General features: G+C 45.9%; 1 protein-coding gene and 1 long non-coding RNA gene across 14 annotated transcripts in view; both read left to right on the forward strand.

Moving 5' to 3' along the window:
- LOC101936249 (butyrophilin subfamily 1 member A1-like) overlaps nucleotides 1-22,550 on the forward strand; it is a 61,546-nt gene that overhangs the window by 15,743 nt on the left and 23,253 nt on the right. For 9 of the 13 annotated variants that reach the window (XM_005313360.4, XM_042845732.2, XM_005313365.5 and 6 more), the window contains one exon: nucleotides 6,174-6,521. In XM_005313360.4, the coding sequence (XP_005313417.2) occupies nucleotides 6,174-6,521 (348 nt within the window). Of the gene's footprint in view, nucleotides 1-4,828; nucleotides 4,914-6,173; nucleotides 6,522-22,550 lie in introns of all 13 variants that reach the window. The other 4 variants (XM_005313359.5, XM_005313356.4, XM_005313355.5 and 1 more) reach the window with 1 other exon arrangement.
- Nucleotides 8,583-19,294, forward strand: LOC135983500 (uncharacterized). Its single transcript, XR_010601178.1, has 2 exons — nucleotides 8,583-11,392; nucleotides 18,692-19,294. It is a non-coding gene; the product is annotated as an uncharacterized LOC135983500 (long non-coding RNA).

Below are 22,550 nucleotides of genomic sequence, written 5' to 3' on the forward strand. Positions count from 1 at the left end.
CATGGGGAAATAGATTCGATTAGTGTAATGACCCAACCATTCCCAGTCTCTGTTCAAACCTAAGTTAATGGTATCTAATTTGCATATTCATTCAAGTTCAGCAGTCTCTCTGGAGTCTGTTTTTGAAGCTTTTTTGTTGCAAAATTGCCACCTTCAAGTCTGTCACTGAGTGGTTAGAGAGGTTGAAGTGTTCTCCTACTGGTTTTTTAATGTTATGATTCCTGATGTAAGATTTGTGTACATGTATTCTTTTGCGTAGAGACTGTCCGGTTTGGCCAATGTATATGGCAGAGGGGCATTGCTGGCACATGATGGCATATATCACATTGGTAGATGTGCAGGTGAACGAGCCCCTGATGGTGTGGCTGATGTGATTAGGTCCTATGATGGTGTCACTTGAATAGATATGTGGACAGAGTTGGCATCGGGCTTTGTTGCAAGGATAGGTTCCTGGGTTAGTGTTTATGTTGTATGGTGTGCGGTTCATAGAATCATAGAATATCAGGATTGGAAGGGACCTCAGGAGGTCATCTAGTCCAACCCCCTGCTCAAAGCAGGACCAGTTCCCAACTAAATCATCCCAGCCCGGGCTTTGTCAAGCCTGACCTTAAAAACCTCTAAGGAAGGAGATTCCACCACCTCCCTAGGTAACCCATTCCAGTGCTTCACCACCCTCCAAAAAAAGCCTCACAACCCTGGGTTTAGCAGGCCAGTGCTCAAACCACTGAGCTATCCGTTCCTCCCCAGTTGCTGGTGAGTATTTGCTTCAGGTTGGGGGGCTATCTGTAAGCGAGGACTGGTCTGTCTCCCAAGATCTGTGACATTGATGGATCGTCCTTCAGGATAGGTTGTAGATCTTTGATTCATAGGTTCATAGATTCTAGGACTGGAAGGGACCTCGAGAGGTCATAGAGTCCAGTCCCCTGCCCTCATGCAGGACCAAATACTGTTTAGACCATCCCTGATAGACATTTATCTAACCTACTCTTAAATATCTCCAGAGATGGAGATTCCACAATGCGCTGGAGAGGTTTTAGTTGGGGGCTGAAGGTGACAGCTAGTGGCATTCTGTTATTTTCTTTGTTGGGCCTGTCCTGTAGTAGGTGACTTCGGGGTACTCTTCTGGCTCTGTCAATCTGTTTTTTCACTTCAGCAGGTGGGTATTGTAGTTTTAAGAATGCTTGATAGAGATCTTGTAGGTGTTTGTCTCTGTCTGAGCGATTGGAGCAAATGCGGTTATATCTTAGAGCTTGGCAGTAGACAATGGATCATGTGGTGTGTCCTGGATGGAAGCTGGAGGCATGTAGGTAAGGATAGCCGTCAGTAGGTTTCCAGTATAGGGTGGTGTTTATGTGACCATTGCTTATTAGCACAGTAGTGTCGAGGAAATGGACCGCTTGTGTGAACTGGTCTAGGCTGAGGTTGATGGTGGGATGGAAATTGTTGAAATCCTGTTGGAATTCCTTAAGGGCTTCTTTTCCATGGGTTCAGATGATGAAGATGTCATCAATGTAGCACAAGTACAGTAGGGGCGTTAGAGGATGAGAGCTGAAGAAGTGTTGTTCTAAGTCAGCTATAAAAATGTTGGCATACTGTGGGGCCATGCGGGTTAGATACCATTAACTTAGGTTTGAACAGAGAATGGTTGGGTCATTACACTAATTGAATCTATTTCCCCATGTTAAGTATCCTCACATTTTCTATGGGCCGTCTTTATTATCACTTCAAAAGTTTTTCTGCTGCTGATGATAGCTCATCTCAATTGATTGACCTCTTACAGTTGGTCTGGCTACTTCCACCTTTTCATGTTCTCCGTATGTATAAATATCTTCTTGCTGTATGTTCCATTCTATGCATCCAATATTGTAACATGGTTATCTAACCAATTATATCCCACCACCTTAATTGGTTTACACCAGCAAAATTAATTATACAGCAGACAGAAACAATCGAAGAACAAGATAGAGACTATACAGATGAACAATAGAGAAGTGGGGACCATAATGACAAAATAACAAGAAGTGAGGGTGTCACAATCACAACTATTGATAGGTGAGTTCTTGCCAGACAGGATGCTATCAGACTAAGGTTTTTGTTTTTTTTTACAGCCCAAAATTGCCTTATTTCAATGTGTCTGAGGACATGACCATACACCTCCCAGTTTATGGCTGCCCCTGCTGTTTAGCCAAAGGCTTAGATTAAGAACAAGGCCTTAGATTATGCTAGTGTGAGAAGGCCTATGAACAGGCAGACTGTGATTTTTGACTCTTGTTTTGTACCTCTATAACTAGCTACGTGATAAGAATACACCTAAATCCTTAAAGTTCAGGGCTTTACAGACAAGCCTGAATATCTATATACTAACAGTGTGGGTGTGACGGGATCCCCCAGGGTGCAGCCTGGGACTGTGGAACTGCTGTGCCCCCTGAACTCTCTCCAGCCAGGGCTGTCTCCCACAATGCCTTGCTAGTGACGAGCAGCAACCCCACCTCCAGGCGCTGTTATCACTCAGCCCAACCGCATGTGGAGACCCCACACCCAGTTAGATCACATGAATGCTCCCAGAGCCATTCATGAATCACAAAGAGAAAGGCACCAACCAGATCCTTCCTAGCATTGTACCTCAGGAATATGCCATCTAATTTATTAATTGGTTCACCACTTCATCAATGGAAAGTGGCTATACAGCAGCCTTTGATAACTGAGCAATTTAGCATTCACTTCAAGCAAACTCACTGGTAAAGATAAACAGTTAGACAAGTTTATTGACTATAAAAGATAGATTTTTAAGTAGTATTAAGTGATTGGCAAAAAGTCAGAGTTAGTTACCAAAAGAAATAAAACATAATCATGCAGTCTAAACTCTCAACCCTGTTAGACTGGGCAACAACTAGACTAAGCAACAAGGACAAGTGCAGAGTCCTGCACTTAGGACGGAAGAATCCCATGCACTGCTACAGGCTGGGGACCGACGGGCTAAGTGGCAGTTCTGCAGAAAAGGACGTGGGGATTACAGTGGATGAGAAGCTGGATATGAATCAGCAGTGTGCCCTTGTTGTCAAGAATGTTACCAGCATATTGGGCTGTATTAGTAGGAGTATTGCCAGCAGATCAAGGGAAGTGATTATTCCCCTCTTTTCAGCACTGGTGAGGCCACATCTGGAGTATTGTGTCCAGTTTTGGGCTCCCCACTACAAGAAGGATGTGGAAATGTTGGAGAGAGTCCAGCGGAGGGCAACGAAAATGATTAGTGGGCTGGGGCACCTGACTTATGAGGAGAGGCTGAGGGAACTGGGATTGTTTAGTCTCCAGAAGAGAAGAATGAGGGGGGATTTCGTAGCAGCCTTCAACTACCTGAAGGGGGGTTCCAAAGAGGATGGAGCTCGGCTGTTCTCAGTGGTGGCAGATGACAGAACAAGGAGCAATGGTCTCCAGTTGCAGTGGGGGAGGTCTAGGCTGGATATTAGGAAACACTATTTCACTAGGAGGGTGGTGAAGCACTGGAATGGGCTATCTAGGGAGGTGGTGGAATCTCCCTCCTTAACGGTTTTTAAGGCCCGGCTTGACAAAGCCCTGGCTGGGATGATTTAGTTGGGGATTGGTCCTGCCATGAGCAGGGGGTTGGACTAGATGACCTCCTGAGGTCTCTTCCAACCCTAATCTTCTATGATTCTATAAGCAGTTTTCTCACCACACTGGATTTTGCAGTCCATAGCATACAGATTTCTCCCTTGAAATCTGGGCCAGTCCCCTCAGTTGGAGTCTTAAGTGTTCAGCATCCTTATTGCTTGCAGTGTAGGTGGATGAAGGAGAAATGCCCCCCATGAGCCCTTGTGTTGGGTTTTTATACCCTCAGTCCCATCTGCTTGGGGAGCACAAGTCCAGGCATGTCTGGGGACCTTGCTGAGTCTCCCAGGCAAAGTTGAGCAATTCCCCTGCTGTGGCCTCATGCAGGCGAGTCATCGCATTGTAGCTCCCTTGCTGGACAATGGTTGTTGATGGGTTGATTGACACCCCGCCCGGGTGTTGGTTACTCCCCTTGCTGTTGCCTATGAGGGAGCTAATATCTGGCTGATTCCCCAATTTACAGCATGTTTTAGTGACAGCATACAACACACTCACATAATTTAATATGCATTGATGATATACATATACGGATAGAGAAGTGACTTTTGGCAGATCCTAACCTTTCCTCTGATACCTTACATGGCATGGTTTATATGTAATATCACAATTATATACACGATGAGGAATATGGGGGTTTTGCAGGGCACTCCTCCAAGGCATAGAGGGTCACAGTGGGTACTGCAGAAAAATTTGTGAAAGGATAGTGGACCCATTGGTTTGCATTTCTCATTGAGGGAAAGTACTCAGTAATTGCCTCACCAATTCACTGAGCTATTGCTTGTTGCCATCTTTAACACTCTCTTGCAATTGTAGTTCATTCGTTGTGAGGCATTCATGCATGTTTGGGAACATTTTGGTGTTTTTCTATGCACAGTGAGCCCAGAATTCCAGCTTTTTTTATTGACTCAGTTTTGTCCTGGACATTGAAAATAGTTGCATTGAGCCATTGAAGTCTTAGATTTAGCTCATTCAGATGAGAGAATATATCTGACAAGTAGTCCAGCCATGAGAGCCAAACCATGTCAAGCAGATAGTGAGAGAGTGGGAATGGTCCTCTGTGTTCATAAACAAAAAACAAAACAACAAACCCTTGAACTGCGAGTGAAGTTCAAAAAACGTGCCAAGACCTTGCCCCATGACAGCTATTGAACTTCCAGGTGGAGCAATAGATTGACATGCTTGCTTCTTGTCTCATTAATAGACTGGGAAAGATCCTGGAATTCAAGGGCCAAGCTTTTATAAAGTTTATCATCTTCACAGCATTGTCCAGCAACTCCTTCAAGTTGGTAGGCATGCTTTTGGCAGCAAGTGCTTCCTTATGTATACTGCAATGCACTCACATAGCATTGGGGATAACTGCTCTGATGTGTGTCACTACTCCACTATGCCTACCAGTCATTGACTTTGCTCCAGCACTGCAGAGACTAATACATCATGACCAGATGATATCACATTAATTTATGAACCTGTCAAGCAATCGGAAAATCTTCCCAGCTGTTGTTCTGGCAGGCAGCAACTGGCAAACAAAATGTCCTCCAATATTGCACCTCCATAAATGTACCGCATGTACACCAGAAGGTGAGCTACGCAACTGACCCCGCACTTTACGGTGATTGGAGGTGGGAATTTGTTATATAAAATACGGTAGTTAATTTACTTCCAGGTGTACCAATGAACACAGATATACAGAGATGCTAATGTACATAGCCCTCACCTCCGATCACCGTACAGCGCGGGTTCAGTTGCCCACCAACTGTCCAGTCTAACTGAGCTCAGCACTTAGGGTTTTTTTTTCCCAATTGTATAGGTTACACTATAACTATCTGCATATAACAGTGAACTATGGACAAATGGCTAAAGACAGGTAGTGTTAAAAAAATCTCACAAGGCATCAGTGATGAGATGTGAAGTGATGAAATGTGTGTTTCCCCCCCTTTATTCAGTTTCAAACATGACACCTTTCAGATTCAGTGAGTGATCTTGTGTACTGTTCTAATCCATTACATCTAGGTTAATACATCATGCCCAGCACCAAGGTATCAAAGCACCCTCTGATATCTGAATGCCTTGTGCTTGTATTAGAGAGAGGACAAAAAGGAGCACTTGGTTTCTCACATCCTCTCTTATTCATCTCCTCTCTACACCAAACCATCCCAGTCTTTTCATTTCCTTCTTTTATGTACAGAAATCTCTCCCTGACTCTAGTAATCATTAGTCACAATTATGTAGACAGCACCCGGAAGAGTGCAGCAGCCATCTAGAAATGACAGATCCCTGCTCCAGGGAGCTTACACTTGACCCATTAACCCTCACAATGTCCATGGGATCTCGCAATTATCCCACCTACCCGGGGGGGAAAGGAGTAGAGAGAGATTAAGGCCACAAAGTGAGTCAGTGGTGGAGCTGGGACTAGAACCCCATTGTATCTGGCTTCCAGCCCCACATTCAGTCTATGTGACTCATCCTGCCACCCAGGATATATAGCGTGGCCTGTTTCATCAGTTCTTTTTTTTACTATAAATTTCTGTATCCTGTTTCTTTAACAGTGAATTTCAAAGTGGTCAGCCCTGCTCAACCCCTCATGGTGTCTGTGGGTGAAGATGCCCTGTTGCCCTGCCACCTCAGCCCCAGGATGAATGCCGAGGACATGGAGGTGAGGTGGTTCCGGTCCAGCTTCCCTGAAGTGATCCATTTGTATCAGGATGGGAAAGACCAGCCCGAGCAGCAGATCCTGGAATACCAGGGGAGGACAGAGCTGCTGAGAGACAACATCACTGAGGGAAGCGTTGTCCTGCGAATACACAGCATTAGGCCTGCTGACGAAGGACAATACAGCTGCTTCTTCCAGTCTAGCACCTTCTATGGAGCAGCCTTGTTGGAACTGAAGGTGTCAGGTCAGTATTTGGGCTGATCTGTGGATTCTCCAAATTAGGGTTGCCACATTTTAGAAAATAATTGATGACATTTAGTTGCTGTCAGGTGAACACTGACTTAAGTTTTGTGAACATAGCCATCTTTATTCTGATTTCAGTAATTTCGTATTCTCTAAAAAATCTACTTTGACTGTGGGGCTATTACAGGAGTGGGTGGATGAGGTTCTGTGGCCTGTGATGTGCAAGAGATCAGACTAGATGGTCATGATGGTCCCTTCTGGCCTTAAAATAGGAGTCTAATAAAGCTTATACCTTACACTCTCTCTCTAATTCTTTAGCTAAAGTTAAGCGATATTAAAAAACCCATGAGAAAGCTGGTACAGATAATCTATTAGTTAAAATTATTTAACCATTTCATGTTTTATATTACGACATTCTTATGTTATGGTTTTGCCTAAGTCTCCTTACCATTTATTGGAATGTTTCAAAGTAATCCATCTAGAAGGGACACACACACGTTAAACTCCAAATATAACATTCAAATAATGGTTTAAAGCTATTTTCATCACTCTGGAAGCTAATCAGTACTGTTGGTACTTATGCCACATTAACCAAAGGTTCAAACAGTTGTAGAAATCTTTAGTATAAAAGCAGATTTAAACTTTCTTTCTCCTCTTTTTGTAAGGAGATGTCAACTTCTTTTGACCACAAAATGTGTATTACTTCTAGTATGAAATGCACCTGGTTTCTCTCAGCTTTGCTTGCTTACAGCACAGAAAGTTTCCTGTTACAGATAGTGTTAGCTTGATTTATGAGTTCTTGCAGACTCAGCTCTATTGACTTAGTATTTTTAGAGAACCAAGGTTAGCCTTGTTAGTGAAACACAAGTGTACATTATACCCTGAAAGGTATTTACAGGATTTTAACTCCAGTAAAAATTTTCAGAAAAAAACATTTAGCTTAAAAGAGCCAAGTTGTTACTTGAGTAAAAGACATACTTTTATTTTCTATTATATTTGCTACTTATCATTTGGAATTGGTGTGCAGGTGGGCTCTCAATCTCAATTTGGTAGCTATAATGACTGGTTTCTTGAGCTGGAAAATGCAGGTCGTTTCCCTTCAAGGTGTTATGTGTATTCGAGTTCTATTTCTGGATTTCACAGTGGGTTTCCTAAGGTCAGGTCTAGACTAGAAAGTTAAATTGATAAAAATTGTCTTGCATCAGCCTAGTAGTGCATGTGTCTACATTTACGATGGTCTCCTTCTGATGTAAACAGTCTGTTACGTCAACATAGTAACACCACCTCCCCAAAAGGAGCCAGGAGCAACCTAGTAAGGTAGATGAATGCAAGTGCAGATACCACATGGCCTACGTCAACCCTAGAAGTCCTCCAGGAACCTTCTCACGATGCCGACAGTGGCCGCTCTATCCATAGTTGTGAACTCCAGTGCCCAGGGGTCACAGAGACTGGGAACCACGCCCCTTTAAAAGCACCAGGCATTTTCGAAATGTCTTTTCCTGATTTCCCAGCTTAGCGAGCACACCAGCTGTCCCTTCTTGTGTGCAACTGCCCAACCAACTAGGCCAGTTACACGCTCTGGACACATGCCTGCCTGGAGTAAACTGGAGGTGTTGGATCTCCTGGGCCTATTGGGAGAAGAAGCTATGGAGCAGTCATAGAAATGTGGACACTGACAAGCAGATTGCCTGGGGGGTTGCAGGAGAAGGAGTATGACAGAGATCAGCAGCAGTGCCACGTGAAAGTGAGGGAATTGCCACAGGCATAACAAAGTCAAGGAGGCCAACTGGCAGTCTGGAGCCATGTTGGAGACCTGCCACTTATGCAACAAGCTACATGCCATATGTGGCAGAGACCCCACTGAACACCATGGATACCTCCAAGGATTCTGAAACACAGACCCCAACTGTGAAGCGAGGAGGAGGACCAAGAAGAGGAGGAGATCTGTGGCAGGGGGACCCAGCTACGCTGTGAGCCAGGATCTTTTTGAGACTCTGCCACAGTATAGCCAGTCCCCCCGAGATGAGCATGCAGGAGCACATGAAGGAACATCAGGTAAGGCTGCATTTTTTTCATTACAATTTGTAAATAGAGCCATTGCCACTTGCCCCAATCCCAAATCTGAAGGACAGAAGTATTGACTTTTAATTGTTTCTTTCTTTTCCTAGTCATACAGCTAGAGGTTGAGTGGCATCTACTTTCCAGGCTCTTGTATGCACAGTTTTGTGGGGAGGGCATGAGGAGTGGATTGTTTATGTACAGAGGAATTGTATTGTATGGGGATATCTCAAGGAAACTTTCAAAGGATTCTGTTCTGAACGTTTCTAGGGTGGCAGCCTTAATTTTTCCTCCATGGTAGGACACTTTCCCACACCAGTCCATGATGACTTCAGCAGACACCATTACAGCAAACAAGCTCACAGCAGAGCACCCTGGGCGCCTACAGGATACCAACAGCAGCTGTCCTTTCTGTGCCTCCTAGAATCATAGACGATTAGGGTTGGAAGAGACCTCAGGAGGTCATCTAGTCCAACCCCCTGCTCAAAGCAGGACCAACCCCAACTAAATCATCCCAGCCAGGGCTTTGTCAAGCTGGGCCTTAAAAACCTCTCAGTATGGAGATTCCACCACCTCCCTAGGTAACCCATTCCAGTGCTTGCCCACCCTCCTAGTGAAATAGTGTTTCCTAATATCCAGCCTAGACCTTCCTCACTGCAACTGGAGACCATTGCTTCTTGTTCTGTCATCTGCCACCACTGAGAACAGCCTAGCTCCATCCTCTTTGGAACCCCCCTTCAGGTAGTTGAAGGCTGCTATCAAATCCCCCCTCACTCTTCTCTTCTGCAGACTAAATAAGCCCAGTTCCCTCAGCCTCGCCTTGTAAGTCATGTGCCCCAGCCCCCTAATCATTTTCATTGCCCTCCGCTGGACTATCTCAAATTTGTCCACATCCCTTCTGTAGTGGGGGGACCAAAACTGGACACAATACTCCATGTGTGGCCTCATCAGTGCCGAATAGAGGGGAACAATCACTTCCCTCGATCTGCTGGCAATGCTCCTACTAATGCAGCCAATATGCCGTTAGCCTTCTTGGCAACAAGGGCACACAGCTGACTCATATCGAGCTTCTCATCCACTGCAATCCCCAGGTCATTTTCTGCAGAACTGCCGCTTAGCCAGTCGGTCCCCAGCCTGTAGCAGTGCATGGGATTCTTCCTTCCGAAGTGCAGGACTCTGCACTTGTCCTTCTTGAACCTCATCAGGTTTCTCTTGGCCCAATCCTCCAATTTGTCTAGGTCACTCTGTATCCTATCCCTACCTTCCAGTGTATCTACCTCTTCCCCCAGCTTAGTGTCATCTGCCAACTTGCTGAGGGCACAATCCATCTCATCATCCAAATCATTAATGAAGTTATTGAACAAGACTGACCCCTGGGGCACTCCGCTTGATACCAGCTGTCAAGTAGACATCGAGCCGTAGATTGCTACCCATTCAGCACGACTATCTAGTCAGCTCTCTATCCACTTTATAGTCAGGGGCGGCTCTAGGCACCAGCAAAGCAAGCACGTGCTTGGGGCAGCCCATTTGCAGGGGCGGCAGGAATCCAGCATGGAAGCTGAGAACCAATAGGGGGCCCTGGGAGCTGTAGTTCCTTGGTTCTCTCCCTGCCTATAGAGCCAGCCCTGGAGCAGGGAAAGAACTACATTTCCCAGCATTCCCTTGGCCACTACCAACAGAAAAGAGGGGGAAGGAGTGAGATAGCTGAGACCTCATGCTGCAGTGAATGGAGAGCTGCACTGTGAGTAGGGATACCATATTTTAACATTCAAAAAATAGGACACTCCACGGGGACGGAGGGTAGCCCCACCCTGCCCCCATCCACTCCCTCTGACTGCCCCCCACAGAAACCCCAACCCATCCAACCCCACTGCTCCCTGTCCCCTGATCACCCCCTCCTGGGACCCCTGCCCCAACTGCCCCCCAGGACCCCACCCCCTATCTAAGCCCCACTGGTCCTCGTCCCCTGATTGCCCTCTCCCGGGACCCCACCTCCTATCTAAGCCTCCCTTCTCCTTGTCCCTAACTGCCCCCTTCTGAGACCCCCCCAACTTCCCCCCTAGGAACCCACCCCCTACCTGTCCCCTGACAAACTCCCGGGACTCCACTCCCATGCCTATCCAACTGCTGCCTGTACCCTGACTGCCCCCCCCAACCTCCACCCCATCCAACCCTCCTGCCCCCTTACCGTGCCACTCAGACCAGCGTGTCTGGCTCCACGCAGCGCCAAACACACTGCTGCATACATGCTGCCGTGCTCCCCCGCAGAGCCACAGCCCTCTCTCCTCCCCCCTTCCCCCCACCTGCAGCACCTGCCTTCCAGATTTGAACACCCTCAAAATTCAGGAGTGCTCAAGCTCAGTTTGGGCAGCTGTTACTTCATTTCTCCCAAATCAAATATACTGATCCACTGTAACTTGCTGTAGAAAAAGTAGGATAAAATTGAGCAAGAAATGCTTCGCAGTGGTTATTAGGACTGGAATTGCTATTTTCAACAGCCATTGCCTTTTTTTGTTTGTTTGTTTTCTTAAAAGGAAGACAGGGATATTGCATTGGCAAATTCCCCATAGAAAGAAAGAGAGGAACAAAAGAATAATAAAGGCACCTCAACTTTTCTTCATTTATGTAGGACAGTCTTATAATATGCATCCAGATATCCTCCAATCACACAAGCTGAAAATTGTTCCACTTTACTGCAGTTCTGTAACCATATGGGAACCAATCCTGTCTGTGTTCTGTGCACATCTAAAATTCCTGTTGAATGACCTGCTGTGGGAGCGAGTTACCAGTGACCCAGGGCTGCGGCGGAAGGAGGTGTGTGTGTGGGGCAATGGTGGGGGGGAATGAGGGAGCCCAGAGCTGGGGTGGCAGGGGGTGTGGATGGGGGAGAAGAGCCCAGGGCTGGGGCAGCAGGGGGGTCCGGCGAGAAGCCCAGGGCTGGGATGGGGGGCAGCCAACATTTTTTTTGCTTGGGGCAGCAAAAAACCTAGAGCCGGCCCTACTTATAGTCCATTCATCCAGCCCATACTCCTTTAACTTGCTGGTAAGAATACTGTGGGAGACTGTATCAAAAGCTTTGCTAAAGTCAAGATATATCATGTGCACCGCTTTCCCCATATCCACAGAGCCAGTTATCTCATCATAGAAGGCAATTAGGTCAGTCAGGCATGACTTGCCCTTGGTGAATCCATGTTGACTGTTCCTGATCACCTTCCTCTCCTCCAAGTGCTTCAAAATGGATTCCTTGAGGATCTGCTCCATGATTTTGCCAGGGACTGAGGTGAGGCTGTAGTTCCCCAGATCCCCCTTCTTCCCTCTTCTTAAAGATGGGCACTATATTTGCCTTTTTCCAATCATCCAGGACCTCCCCAGATTGCCATGAGTTTTCAAAGATAATGGCCAATGGCCCTGCAATCACATCAGCCAACTCCCTCAGCACCCTCAGACTTGTGCATGTCCTGCTTTTTTAAATAGTCCATAACCTGTTCTTTCACCACTGAGGGCTGCTCACCTCCCCCCATACTGTGCTGTCCAGTGTAGCAGTCTGGGAGCTGACCTTTTCTGTGAAGACCGAGACAAAGAAAGCAATGAGTACATTAGCTTTTTCCACATCACCGTCAAGAGGTTGCCTCCCCCATTCAGTGAGGGTCCCACACATACCTGTAGAAACCCTTCTTGTTACCCTTCACAACCCTTGTTAGTGGCAACTCCAATTGTGCTTTGGGCTTCCTGACTACACCCCTGCATGCTCGAGCAATATTTTTATACTCCTCCCTAGTCATCTGTCCAAATTTCCACTTCTTGTAAGCTTCCTTTTGAGTTTAAACTCACCGAAGATTTCACTGTAAAGCCAAGCTGGTTGCCTGACATATTTGCTATTCTTTCTGCACATCGGGATGGTTTGTTACTGTGCCCTCAATAAGGCTTCTTTCGTAGAATATCAGGGTTGGAAGGGACCTCAGGAGTTTATCTAGTCCAACCTCCTACTCAAAGCAGGACCAGTCCCCAACTAAATCATCCCAGCCAGGGCTTTGTCAAGCCTGACCTTAAAAACCTCTGAGGAAGGAGATTCCACCACCTCACTAGGTAACCTATTCCAGTGCTTCACCACCCTCCTAGTGAAAAAGTTTTTCCTAATATCCAACCTAAACCTCTCCCACTGCAACTTGAGACCTTTACTCCTTATTCTGTCATCTGCTACCACTGAGAACAGTCTAGATCCATCCTCTTTGGAACCTCCTTTCAGGTAGTTGAAAGCAGCTATCAAATCCCCCTCTCATTCTTCTCTTCTGCAGACTAAATAATCCCAGTTCCCTCAGCCTCCCCTCGTAATCATTTTTGTTGCCCTTCGCTGGACTCTTTCCAATTTTTCCACATCCTTCTTGTAGTGTGGGGCCCAAAACGGGCCACCGTACTCCAGATGAGTACTCCAATGCTGAATAGATGGGAATGATCATGTCCCTCGATCTGCTGGCAATGCTCCTACTTATACAGCCCAAAATGCTGTTAGCCTTCTTGACAACAAGGGCACACTGTTGACTCATATCTAGCTTCTCATCCACTGTAACCCCTAAGTCCTTTTCTGCAGAACTGCTGCCTAGCCACTCTGTCCCTAGTCTGTAGCAGTGCATGGGATTTTTCCCTCCTAAGTGCAGGACTCTGCACTTGTCCTTGTTGAACCTCATCTGATTACTTTTGGCCCAATCCTCTAATTTATCCTATACCTACCCCCCAGGATATCTACCACTCCCCCCAGTTTAGTGTCATCTGCAAACTTGCTGAGGGTGCAGTCCACACAATCCTCCAGATCAGGGTAGCGGAGGAGCTGAGGGAGAGGGAAATGACTGCTGGGAAGGAGCCTGGGTGTGGGTGGGAGAAGTATGGTGTGACAGATTGGACCCGATGGGATGTCTCCTCAGGTGCTGGGACACCACTGAGACAGATTCTTCTGCCAGCCTGTGGCCCCCTTTTCCTGGATTTGCTGGGCTAGGCTCCCTCCAGCCAAGAACACACAGGCAGGGCCACACCCAGTTGCACAGACACCAAGATCCATTCTGAGAAGACTCAGCTAAAGGGACTTGCCACAGCACCCAGATATCCACCCACTTCCCCCCGCCCCTTCTTGGAGTACAAACCCAAAGTTATATGAAATTTGCCTCTTCCCTCAGTGTGGAAGAGTGTTCAGAGTTTCTTGCTCCCCCCACCCGTGTTAGAAATAACATAAACTGGGTTATACTATAAACCAGAAATAAATATATTAACTATAATGGGTGTATTTTAAGTAGTTAAGGAGTGGCAGATTACTAAGAAAATAAAACAGAACATGCAAACTAAGTTTAATACACTAAAGAAACTTGTTGCATGTGAGTTCTCACCCTAAATATTGCTCTAATAATCTTCACAGGCCATACACTCTTCTAGCCTGGGCCCAATTCTTTCCCCCAGTTCAGTCTTAGTTGTTTCCATATGGGGAATAAGCAGGAAGAACTGGAAGTGCTAATAAATAAATACAACTATGACATTGTTGGCATCACTGAAACTTGGTGGGATAATACACACGATTGGAATGTTGGTGTGGATGGGTACAGCTTGCTCAGGAAGGATAGACAGGGGAAAAAGGGAGGAGGTGTTGCCTTATATATTAAAAATGTACACACTTGGACTGAGGTAGAGATGGACATAGGAGACGGAAGTGTTGAGAGTCTCTGGGTTAGGCTAAAAGGGGTAAAAAACAAGGGTGATGTCATGCTAGGAGTCTACTACAGGCCACCTAACCAGGTGGAAGAGGTGGATGAGGCTTTTTTCAAGCAACTAACAAAATCATCCAAAGCCCAAGATTTGGTGGTGATGGGGGACTTCAACTATCCGGATATATGTTGGGAAAATAACACAGCAGGGCACAGACTATCCAACAAATTCTTGGACTGCATTGGAGACAACTTTTTATTTCAGAAGGTTGAAAAAGCTACTAGGGGGGAAGCTGTTCTAGACTTGATTTTAACAAATAGGGAGGAACTCGTTGAGAATGTGAAAGTAGAAGGCAGCCTGGGTGAAAGTGATCATGAAATCATAGAGTTTGCAATTCTAAGGAAGGGTAGAAGGGAGAACAGCAAAATAGAGACAATGGATTTCAGGAAGGCAGATTTTGGGAAGCTCAGAGAGCTGATAGGTAAGGTCCCATGGGAATCAAGACTGAGGGGAAAAACAACTGAAGAGAGTTGGCAGTTTTTCAAAGGGACACTATTAAGGGCCCAAAAGCAAGCTATTCCGCTGGTTAGGAAAGATAGGAAATGTGGCAAAAGACCACCTTGGCTTAACCACGAGATCTTGCACGATCTAAAAAATAAAAAGGAGTCATATAAAAAATGGAAACTAGGACAGATTACAAAGGATGAATATAGGCAAACAACACAGGAATGCAGGGGCAAGATTAGAAAGGCAAAGGCACAAAATGAGCTCAAACTAGCTACGGGAATAAAAGGAAACAAGAAGACTTTTTATCAATACATTAGAAGCAAGAGGAAGACCAAAGACAGGGTAGGCCCACTGCTTAGTGAAGAGGGAGAAACAGTAACAGGAAACTTGGAAATGGCAGAGATGCTTAATGACTTCTTTGTTTCGGTCTTCACCGAGAAGTCTGAAGGAATGCCTAACAGTGAATGCTAATGGGAAGGGGGTAGGTTTAGCGGATAAAATAAAAAAAGAACAAGTTAAAAATCACTTAGAAAAGTTAGATGCCTGCAAGTCACCCGGGCCTGATGGAATGCATCCTAGAATACTCAAGGAGCTAATAGAGGAGGTATCTGAGCCTCTAGCTATTATCTTTGGAAAGTCATGGGAGACGGGAGAGATTCCAGAAGACTGGAAAAGGGCAAATATAGTGCCCATCTATAAAAAGGGAAATAAAAACAACCCAGGAAACTACAGACCAGTTAGTTTAACTTCTGTGCCAGGGAAGATAATGGAGCAAGTAATTAAGGAAATCATCTGCAAACACTTGGAAGGTGGTAAGGTGATAGGGAACAGCCAGCATGGATTTGTGAAGAACAAATCATGTCAAACCAATCTGATAGCTTTCTTTGATAGGATAACGAGCCTTGTGGATAAGGGTGAAGCGGTGGATGTGGTATACCTAGACTTTAGTAAGGCATTTGATACGGTCTCGCATGATATTCTTATCGATAAACTAGGCAAATACAATTTAGATGGGGCTACTATAAGGTGGGTGCATAACTGGCTGGATAACCGTACTCAGAGAGTTGTTATTAATGGTTTCCAATCCTGCTGGAAAGGCGTAACGAGTGGGGTACCGCAGGGGTCTGTTTTGGGACCGGTGCTGTTCAATATCTTCATCAACGACTTAGATATTGGCATAGAAAGTACGCTTATTAAGTTTGCGGATGATACCAAACTGGGAGGGATTGCAACTACTTTGGAGGACAGGGTCATAATTCAAAATGATCTGGACAAATTGGAGAAATGGTCTGAGTTAAACAGGATGAAGTTTAACAAAGACAAATGCAAAGTGCTCCACTTAGGAAGGAAAAATCAATTTCACACATACAGAATGGGAAAAGACTGTCTAGGAAGGAGTACGGCAGAAAGGGATCTAGGGGTTATAGTGGACCACAAGCTAAATATGAGTCAACAGTGTGATGCTGTTGCAAAAAAAGCAAACATGATTCTGGGATGCATTAACAGGTGTGTTGTGAGCAAGACACGAGAAGTCATTCTTCCGCTCTACTCTGCTCTGGTTAGGCCTCAGCTGGAGTATTGTGTCCAGTTCTGAGCGCCGCATTTTAAAAAAGATGTGGAGAAATTGGAAAGGGTCCAAAGAAGAGCAACAAGAATGATTAAAGGTCTTGAGAACATGACCTTTGAAGGAAGGCTGAAAGAATTGGGTTTGTTTAGTTTGGAAAAGAGAAGACTGAGAGGGGACATGATAGCAGTTTTCAGGTATCTAAAAGGGTGTCATAAGGAGGAGGGAGAGAACTTGTTCACCTTAGCCTCTAAGGATAGAACCAGAAACAATGGGTTTAAACTGCAGCAAGGGAGGTCTAGGTTGGACATTAGGAAAAAGTTCCTAACTGTCAGGGTGGTTAAACACTGGAACAAATTGCCTAGGGAGGTTGTGGAATCTCCGTCTCTGGAGATATTTAAGAGTAGGTTAGATAAATGTCTATCAGGGATGGTCTAGACAGTATTTGGTCCTGCCATGCGGGCAGGGAACTGGACTCGATGACCTCTCGAGGTCCCTTCCAGTCCTAGAATCTATGAATCTATGAGTCATCTTGGGTGCGGTAGCAGGGGAGAACTGATGACCAGGATTACCTCACTCCCCACCCTTAGATAGGATTTGCATAAGGCGGGAGTCCTTTGTTTGCTGGTTTGACACAATCCTCCCCCCCCCCCCCCCCCCCAGCTTCTCGTGGAAAAGTATAGAATTCAAGATGGGTTCCAGTATCAGGTGACATGATCACCAGGGCCGCCGAGAGCGGGTTCAGGCCCTGGTGAAAAATTTTTTCGGGCCCCCCAGCAAGAGCGGACCGGCTAAACAGGGCTGACAAGAGGCGGGGGGAAGCCAGGCCCCAGGCCCCTTCCGGACCGCTGGGCCCCGGTAATTTGTACCAGCTTCCCCCCCTCTCATCAGCCCTGATGATCACATGCCTCTGCAAGCCCCGGGGGCCAGTCTTCACAGGCTGACCAGGGCCGTCCTTACCCATATGCAAAGTATGCAGCTGCGTAGGGCACCAGGGAATTTGGGGCACCACATTTCCTGGTGCTCTGCGCAGCTGCGTACTGCTCCAGCTCCTGCTCTGCCTCTTCCCCATGGCCCCTACCCCTGCTCTACCCCAGCCCCGCCTCTTCCTGCCCCTGCTCCACCCCAGTCCCGCTCCCACTCCACCTCTTCCCCAATGTCCCCGCCCTGCTCTGCCCCGGCCCCGACCCTGCTTCACCCCAACCCCACCCCCACTCCCTGAGAACTGCAGCAGGGGTTGGGCCTGCATTCACTGGCGGCGGGAAGTGCAGCAACCCAGCCCCCGCCCACTCCACTCCCCCGGTGAGTGCTGGGAGACAGTTCCCCCCTGCTCCCCAAGCCAGCCCCTCCCCCCCTGCGGAAGCCTGGGGCCAAACACCCCCCTCCACCATGGGGGCACTGCATAGGGCCCCAGAATAGCTAGGGATGGCCATGAGGCTGACCCCCACATCCAGAGGAACACAAAGCTCCTTTACAATTCATTGTCAGCGCTGATGGGCCATCAGCGATATCTGGATTTTCCATTGTTGTACCTGAAGTGTTAGCAGGAATGTCACCCAAAGTAAGATAGTTGAAATATACATATATAGTCAATATTCCTAATTTCAGATACAGAAATAATACATGCATACAAACAGGATAATCATATTCAGTAAATCATTGGAAAGGTTATGATATCTCAAGAGTTATCTGGCATAAAGCATATCTTAGTTACGTCATATTCCTACCACAAGCATATTTTAGTAAAGAATATGGAGTAAATGTCACATGGAACAGGTGATTTTGTTGTTGTTTTTTTTTCTTTTTGGGAGGGGGGAACGGGGAGGGATTGTTAGGGAGCATACCATGGCTGACACCTAGCCTCTCCCAATGACTCAGGCACATCTGCCTCTATCCCCATGTGTCTCTGTGTCCCCACTTGGCCACCCCCCATCCCCATGTGACCCTGTGCCTCCACTCCCATTCAGCCCTCCCCCAATAACCCGATGTGCCCCACATGGTCTGTCCTCCAATAACCTCATCTCCTGACTTGGCTGTATTGGTAGCACACTGCCTTAAGGAAGGCAGCTTCTTCTTTCCTACCGGCAGCTGGGGCTGGCCCGGTAGGGCTGCTATGTTCTAGTGCCTGGTGGAGAAAAAGGCATAACTGCAGCAACTTTCTGGCAGAAGTTATTTTCTGCAGAAAAAAATTTACTCAGCACATGAACTCTGCACGTGTATAGCGGCATAGAATATCACCAGGAGTATTATTTTAAAGTTTTATATGAATGAGGGGAAAGGGAGTTCTGAAAATTGTCTTTCACTGTCCATTATAACTATAAATATAATGGTGTATTTGTGTGTTTTATCTGTAGCTGCTACTGTTTTGGTCTTGAGTTACTCCAGCCACACCTGCAGAACATTTGACCCCCATTAAGAGGAAGAAGAAGAGAACTGGGGAGGACATGTTTGCCAAGATCCTGCAATCTAGTGCAGCATCGGACCATGAACATAGGACCTGAAGTGAGGATATGGCAGATACCCTGGAAAAGGAGACAGAAGAAAGCCAAAGTCCAAGAGAGAAATTCACTGGGATATCTTGGGGCTTCTCCAGCAACAAACACAAATACTTCAATCTCTTGCTGAATTACATGTTCAACAAGCACAGCCGTGTCTCCATTGTAAGACCTCCCTAAGCCCCCCCCCCCCCCCGCCCCCGCAAAATTCAGTGTGAAATCAGGGGACAGCAAGGACCACTACAGCTTTACATGCACCGATTTATGAAAGATGGTGTATGTGCAGAGAAAAATGAACTGAAATGGATACCAATGTCCCTTTGTTAAAAGATTAACTTCCAGTCACTTAAAAGTTCCATCTGTTTTTGTTTGTATTTTAATTGCACGCCATTATTTTGCATTGCTTTGTTATGTAATAAGGTTGTTTTTTTTGGAAAATAAATGCATCTTTAATTCACAGCATCTACCTCTCAGTGCCTAGCACTATTGGTCACAGACACTCCTTGTAACTGTGCAGGGCCACAGAACTCCTAGATGCAGCACAGCGTAATAATTATCAATGTACAGCAAGCTCTGCGTAACTCAGAGGTGCATAAACAAACAGTGTTATAATGATAAATCATATGGACACCAAGCACTACACAATATGTGAAGTCCCCAAAACTTCAGGACAACATACAGCACAGTCTATACCCCATTACTGTAGTTCAGTGGTCCCCAACCTTTTTCGTCTGGCGGGTGCCAGACGACGAGCCACCGAGGCCGGCGGACGAGTATTCGCCAAAATGCCGCTGAGAAGCGGCAACGTCAATAGGAGTTGCCGCCGAAATGTCGCAGAGAAGCAGCAGCATCCAGAGGCGTCACCGCCGAAAATCAGCAGCATTTCGGCGGCGATGCCTCTGGATGACACTGCTTCTCGGCAGCATTTTGGCAGATGCTCGTCTGCTGGCCAGTACGCGGGTGCACATAGATGCCCAGCAGGGACTCTTGCTGTAGTTGATTGTTAAAGTTGCTCTTTCAAGCGGCACAGATCCACATAGAGCTCTTCTAAAGGCCCTTGTGTCTGGCTGTTCAAATTCAACAGCAAACCTCCATCCCAGGTCAAGTTTTCCTCCTTTGCTTCACAGATATCCTGCAGAACACAACAGGCAGCGCTAGCCATTTGTCTCACTGAGATCCAGTTTTGTGAGTAAACAATGCCAACGTCTTTTCAATCTTCCAAAAGCACTTCCAACTGTCATTCTGAAACTGCTGAGCCAGTAGTGAATCTTTCTTTGATGCTGCTCAGGTGGGTGATGTATGGCCAGGGAAGCAAGGGCCAGATTCGGTCCCCCAGAATCACTGTTGGCATTTCCATATTGCAATGGTGATCTGCTGGTCAGGAACAAAATGTCCCTGCTTGCATATTTCTGAACAGTCCTGTGTTCTTAAAGATGTAAGCATCATGCACCTCCTCTGACCAGCCCACTTTGATATCAGTGGAGCATCCCTGGTGATCCACCAATGCTTGCACAAATATGGAAAAATAGCCCTTTCTGTTGATGTACTCTGTGGCAAAGTGTTTCAGAGTAGCAGCCGTGTTAGTCTGTATCCGCAAAAAGAAGTCTCTAAGGTGCCACAAGTCCTCCTGTTCTTCTTTTTGTGGCAAAGTGGGCAGTGCCAAAATAGGGATATGCCCCACCTCAGCTTGGGAACCCCATTGCTGCAAATCCATCCACTATGTCCTGCACATTACCAAGACTCACAGTCCTACCGAGCAGGAGATGATTAATGACACTATATGCTTGCATGACAATGGCTGCCAGTGTGGATTTTCCTACTCTAAAATGATTGCCCACTGCCATTGTAAGTTTTCCCCAGTGCTATCACAACTCGCTTCTCAGTTGTCATTGAAGATTTCATTCTGGTGTCCCTGTGGGCTGAGCTTGGCCTTTTGCATCCAAAACTTCTGCAGCCACTGCTCATCATCACAAACCTGCATTATGATGCGCTCTCACCAGTCAGTGCTTGTTTCTCAGGCCCAGAAGCAGTGCAGATGTTCCATGAACACCAACACCAACCTTGAATTGTTTTTTGCTATGTCATACAGGAATCCACTAAATTCTCATGTTGCCCATTTCTGTTGGTCGTCTTTTGGCCCTGCAAGTACCAGAGGATCGGTCCTTCTGTGTTTGCAATGCTCAGTGACAATAGTGCAGAGCTATGCAGGTGCCATGCATGGTGGGCTGTGAAAAGTGCCATGCAGATTTGTGCGATTTTAAAAAAGATGTGAAAATGATGATATGGATGACATGATGTGATGGGAAAAGTAGCATAAGGGGAACTTGATCCCTTGATCCTAAGTATCCTCGCACAGTTAATTTCTGTCCTACTATGAATTGTCAAAATTTCCCCAAAGACCCTGCACTGGATGGTACATGGGGATACCTACTCATGGTGCACAGCACTATGCATTGGCACAAGGACTTCTGGTAAGTACATGCACCACCAATGCAAGAAGCCAAGTATGTACGCACATGAGTGACATACCAATGATGGCACGGCCACACTGATGTAACGTGTGTCGACCTAACTTGGTAGCGTAGATAAGGCCAACATTCAAAAAAAGCAGCGGTCATATGGTGCTTACTTTTGATAAAAGTGTAGGTGTTACCAGACAGGGAAGGCTCTTGGTGGCCAGCCAGTTGTTCCTCTTATATCTTTCATCAGGATGTGTTGCCTGGGGAGCAAAGCGTGAAACAAAGCAGGCTTATTTTATCCCCTTCCTGATGGATAAGATGTTCTGAGGAAAAAATCTGAAATGGCCCAACAAGAATACAAGTTGTGCCTTAGGTCATCTTCTGACTATATAGTGAGAAAACAAAACCTCTCCTTTGCTTTTTTATTTTTAATTCTTGCAATGGTTTATAATTTCTCAGTCTTTCAAATCTATATCTTCATTTGCAAAATATCTCAGACCATATCAGTTCTGCAGTTGGGGTAAACATTTTTAGGCCATCCCAGTTGAGGATGTGAGCAGCATCTTGCCTTCAAAGGATATTTTCTGTACACCTCTTTTGAGTCTTCTCCTTTTGGCTACGTCTGCATGTCTCCATTTATCCTCCAAGTCACAGCTTCTCTTTTCAGCACTTGTTGAGGGGCTTCTTTGCAAAGATCCACTTTAATGTTCACAGACTTTATATGAAGAGTCTTTGGTTCTATACTTGTTTAGTAGCTCATTATGCAGTAATATAAGGTCACTTAAGAAAATGTTGGCCTGTCACCAATAAGATGCAACAGTTAATGAAATAGTAGGACAAGACATCTGTTCATATCCTTTTCTGAGTTCCTGGTTATTATTCCATTTACTACATTTGTGGGTTTAGTTATTTGTATATACTAAGTGCTCTCTGGTTACCTGCTGTTCAGCAGTTAAGCATTCCTTGTGGTCATTTAGACCTTATAATGAGTTGGTTCACTTTAAAGATGCACTTCACCTTGGCTTTCCAATATGCACTCAAGGGCATATTGTACTTTTTAAAATTATTAGCTAGGTATATGTTCTTACTTCTTACATTCTTTATTTTAAATAGAGAGCATTGCCCAAAAAACTTATCAGTCATGGTTATGTTTACCTTGGCAATGAAACTCCATAAACTGCAGGGTTCTGCTTATAGATTGTTAGCTTAAATCTCTCTAGTTTCTTTAATCAATATTTCTTTAATACCTTTACCTACTT

This window comes from Chrysemys picta, chromosome 5, assembly GCF_011386835.1.
Source record: "Chrysemys picta bellii isolate R12L10 chromosome 5, ASM1138683v2, whole genome shotgun sequence".
Lineage (NCBI taxonomy): Eukaryota > Metazoa > Chordata > Testudines > Emydidae > Chrysemys > Chrysemys picta.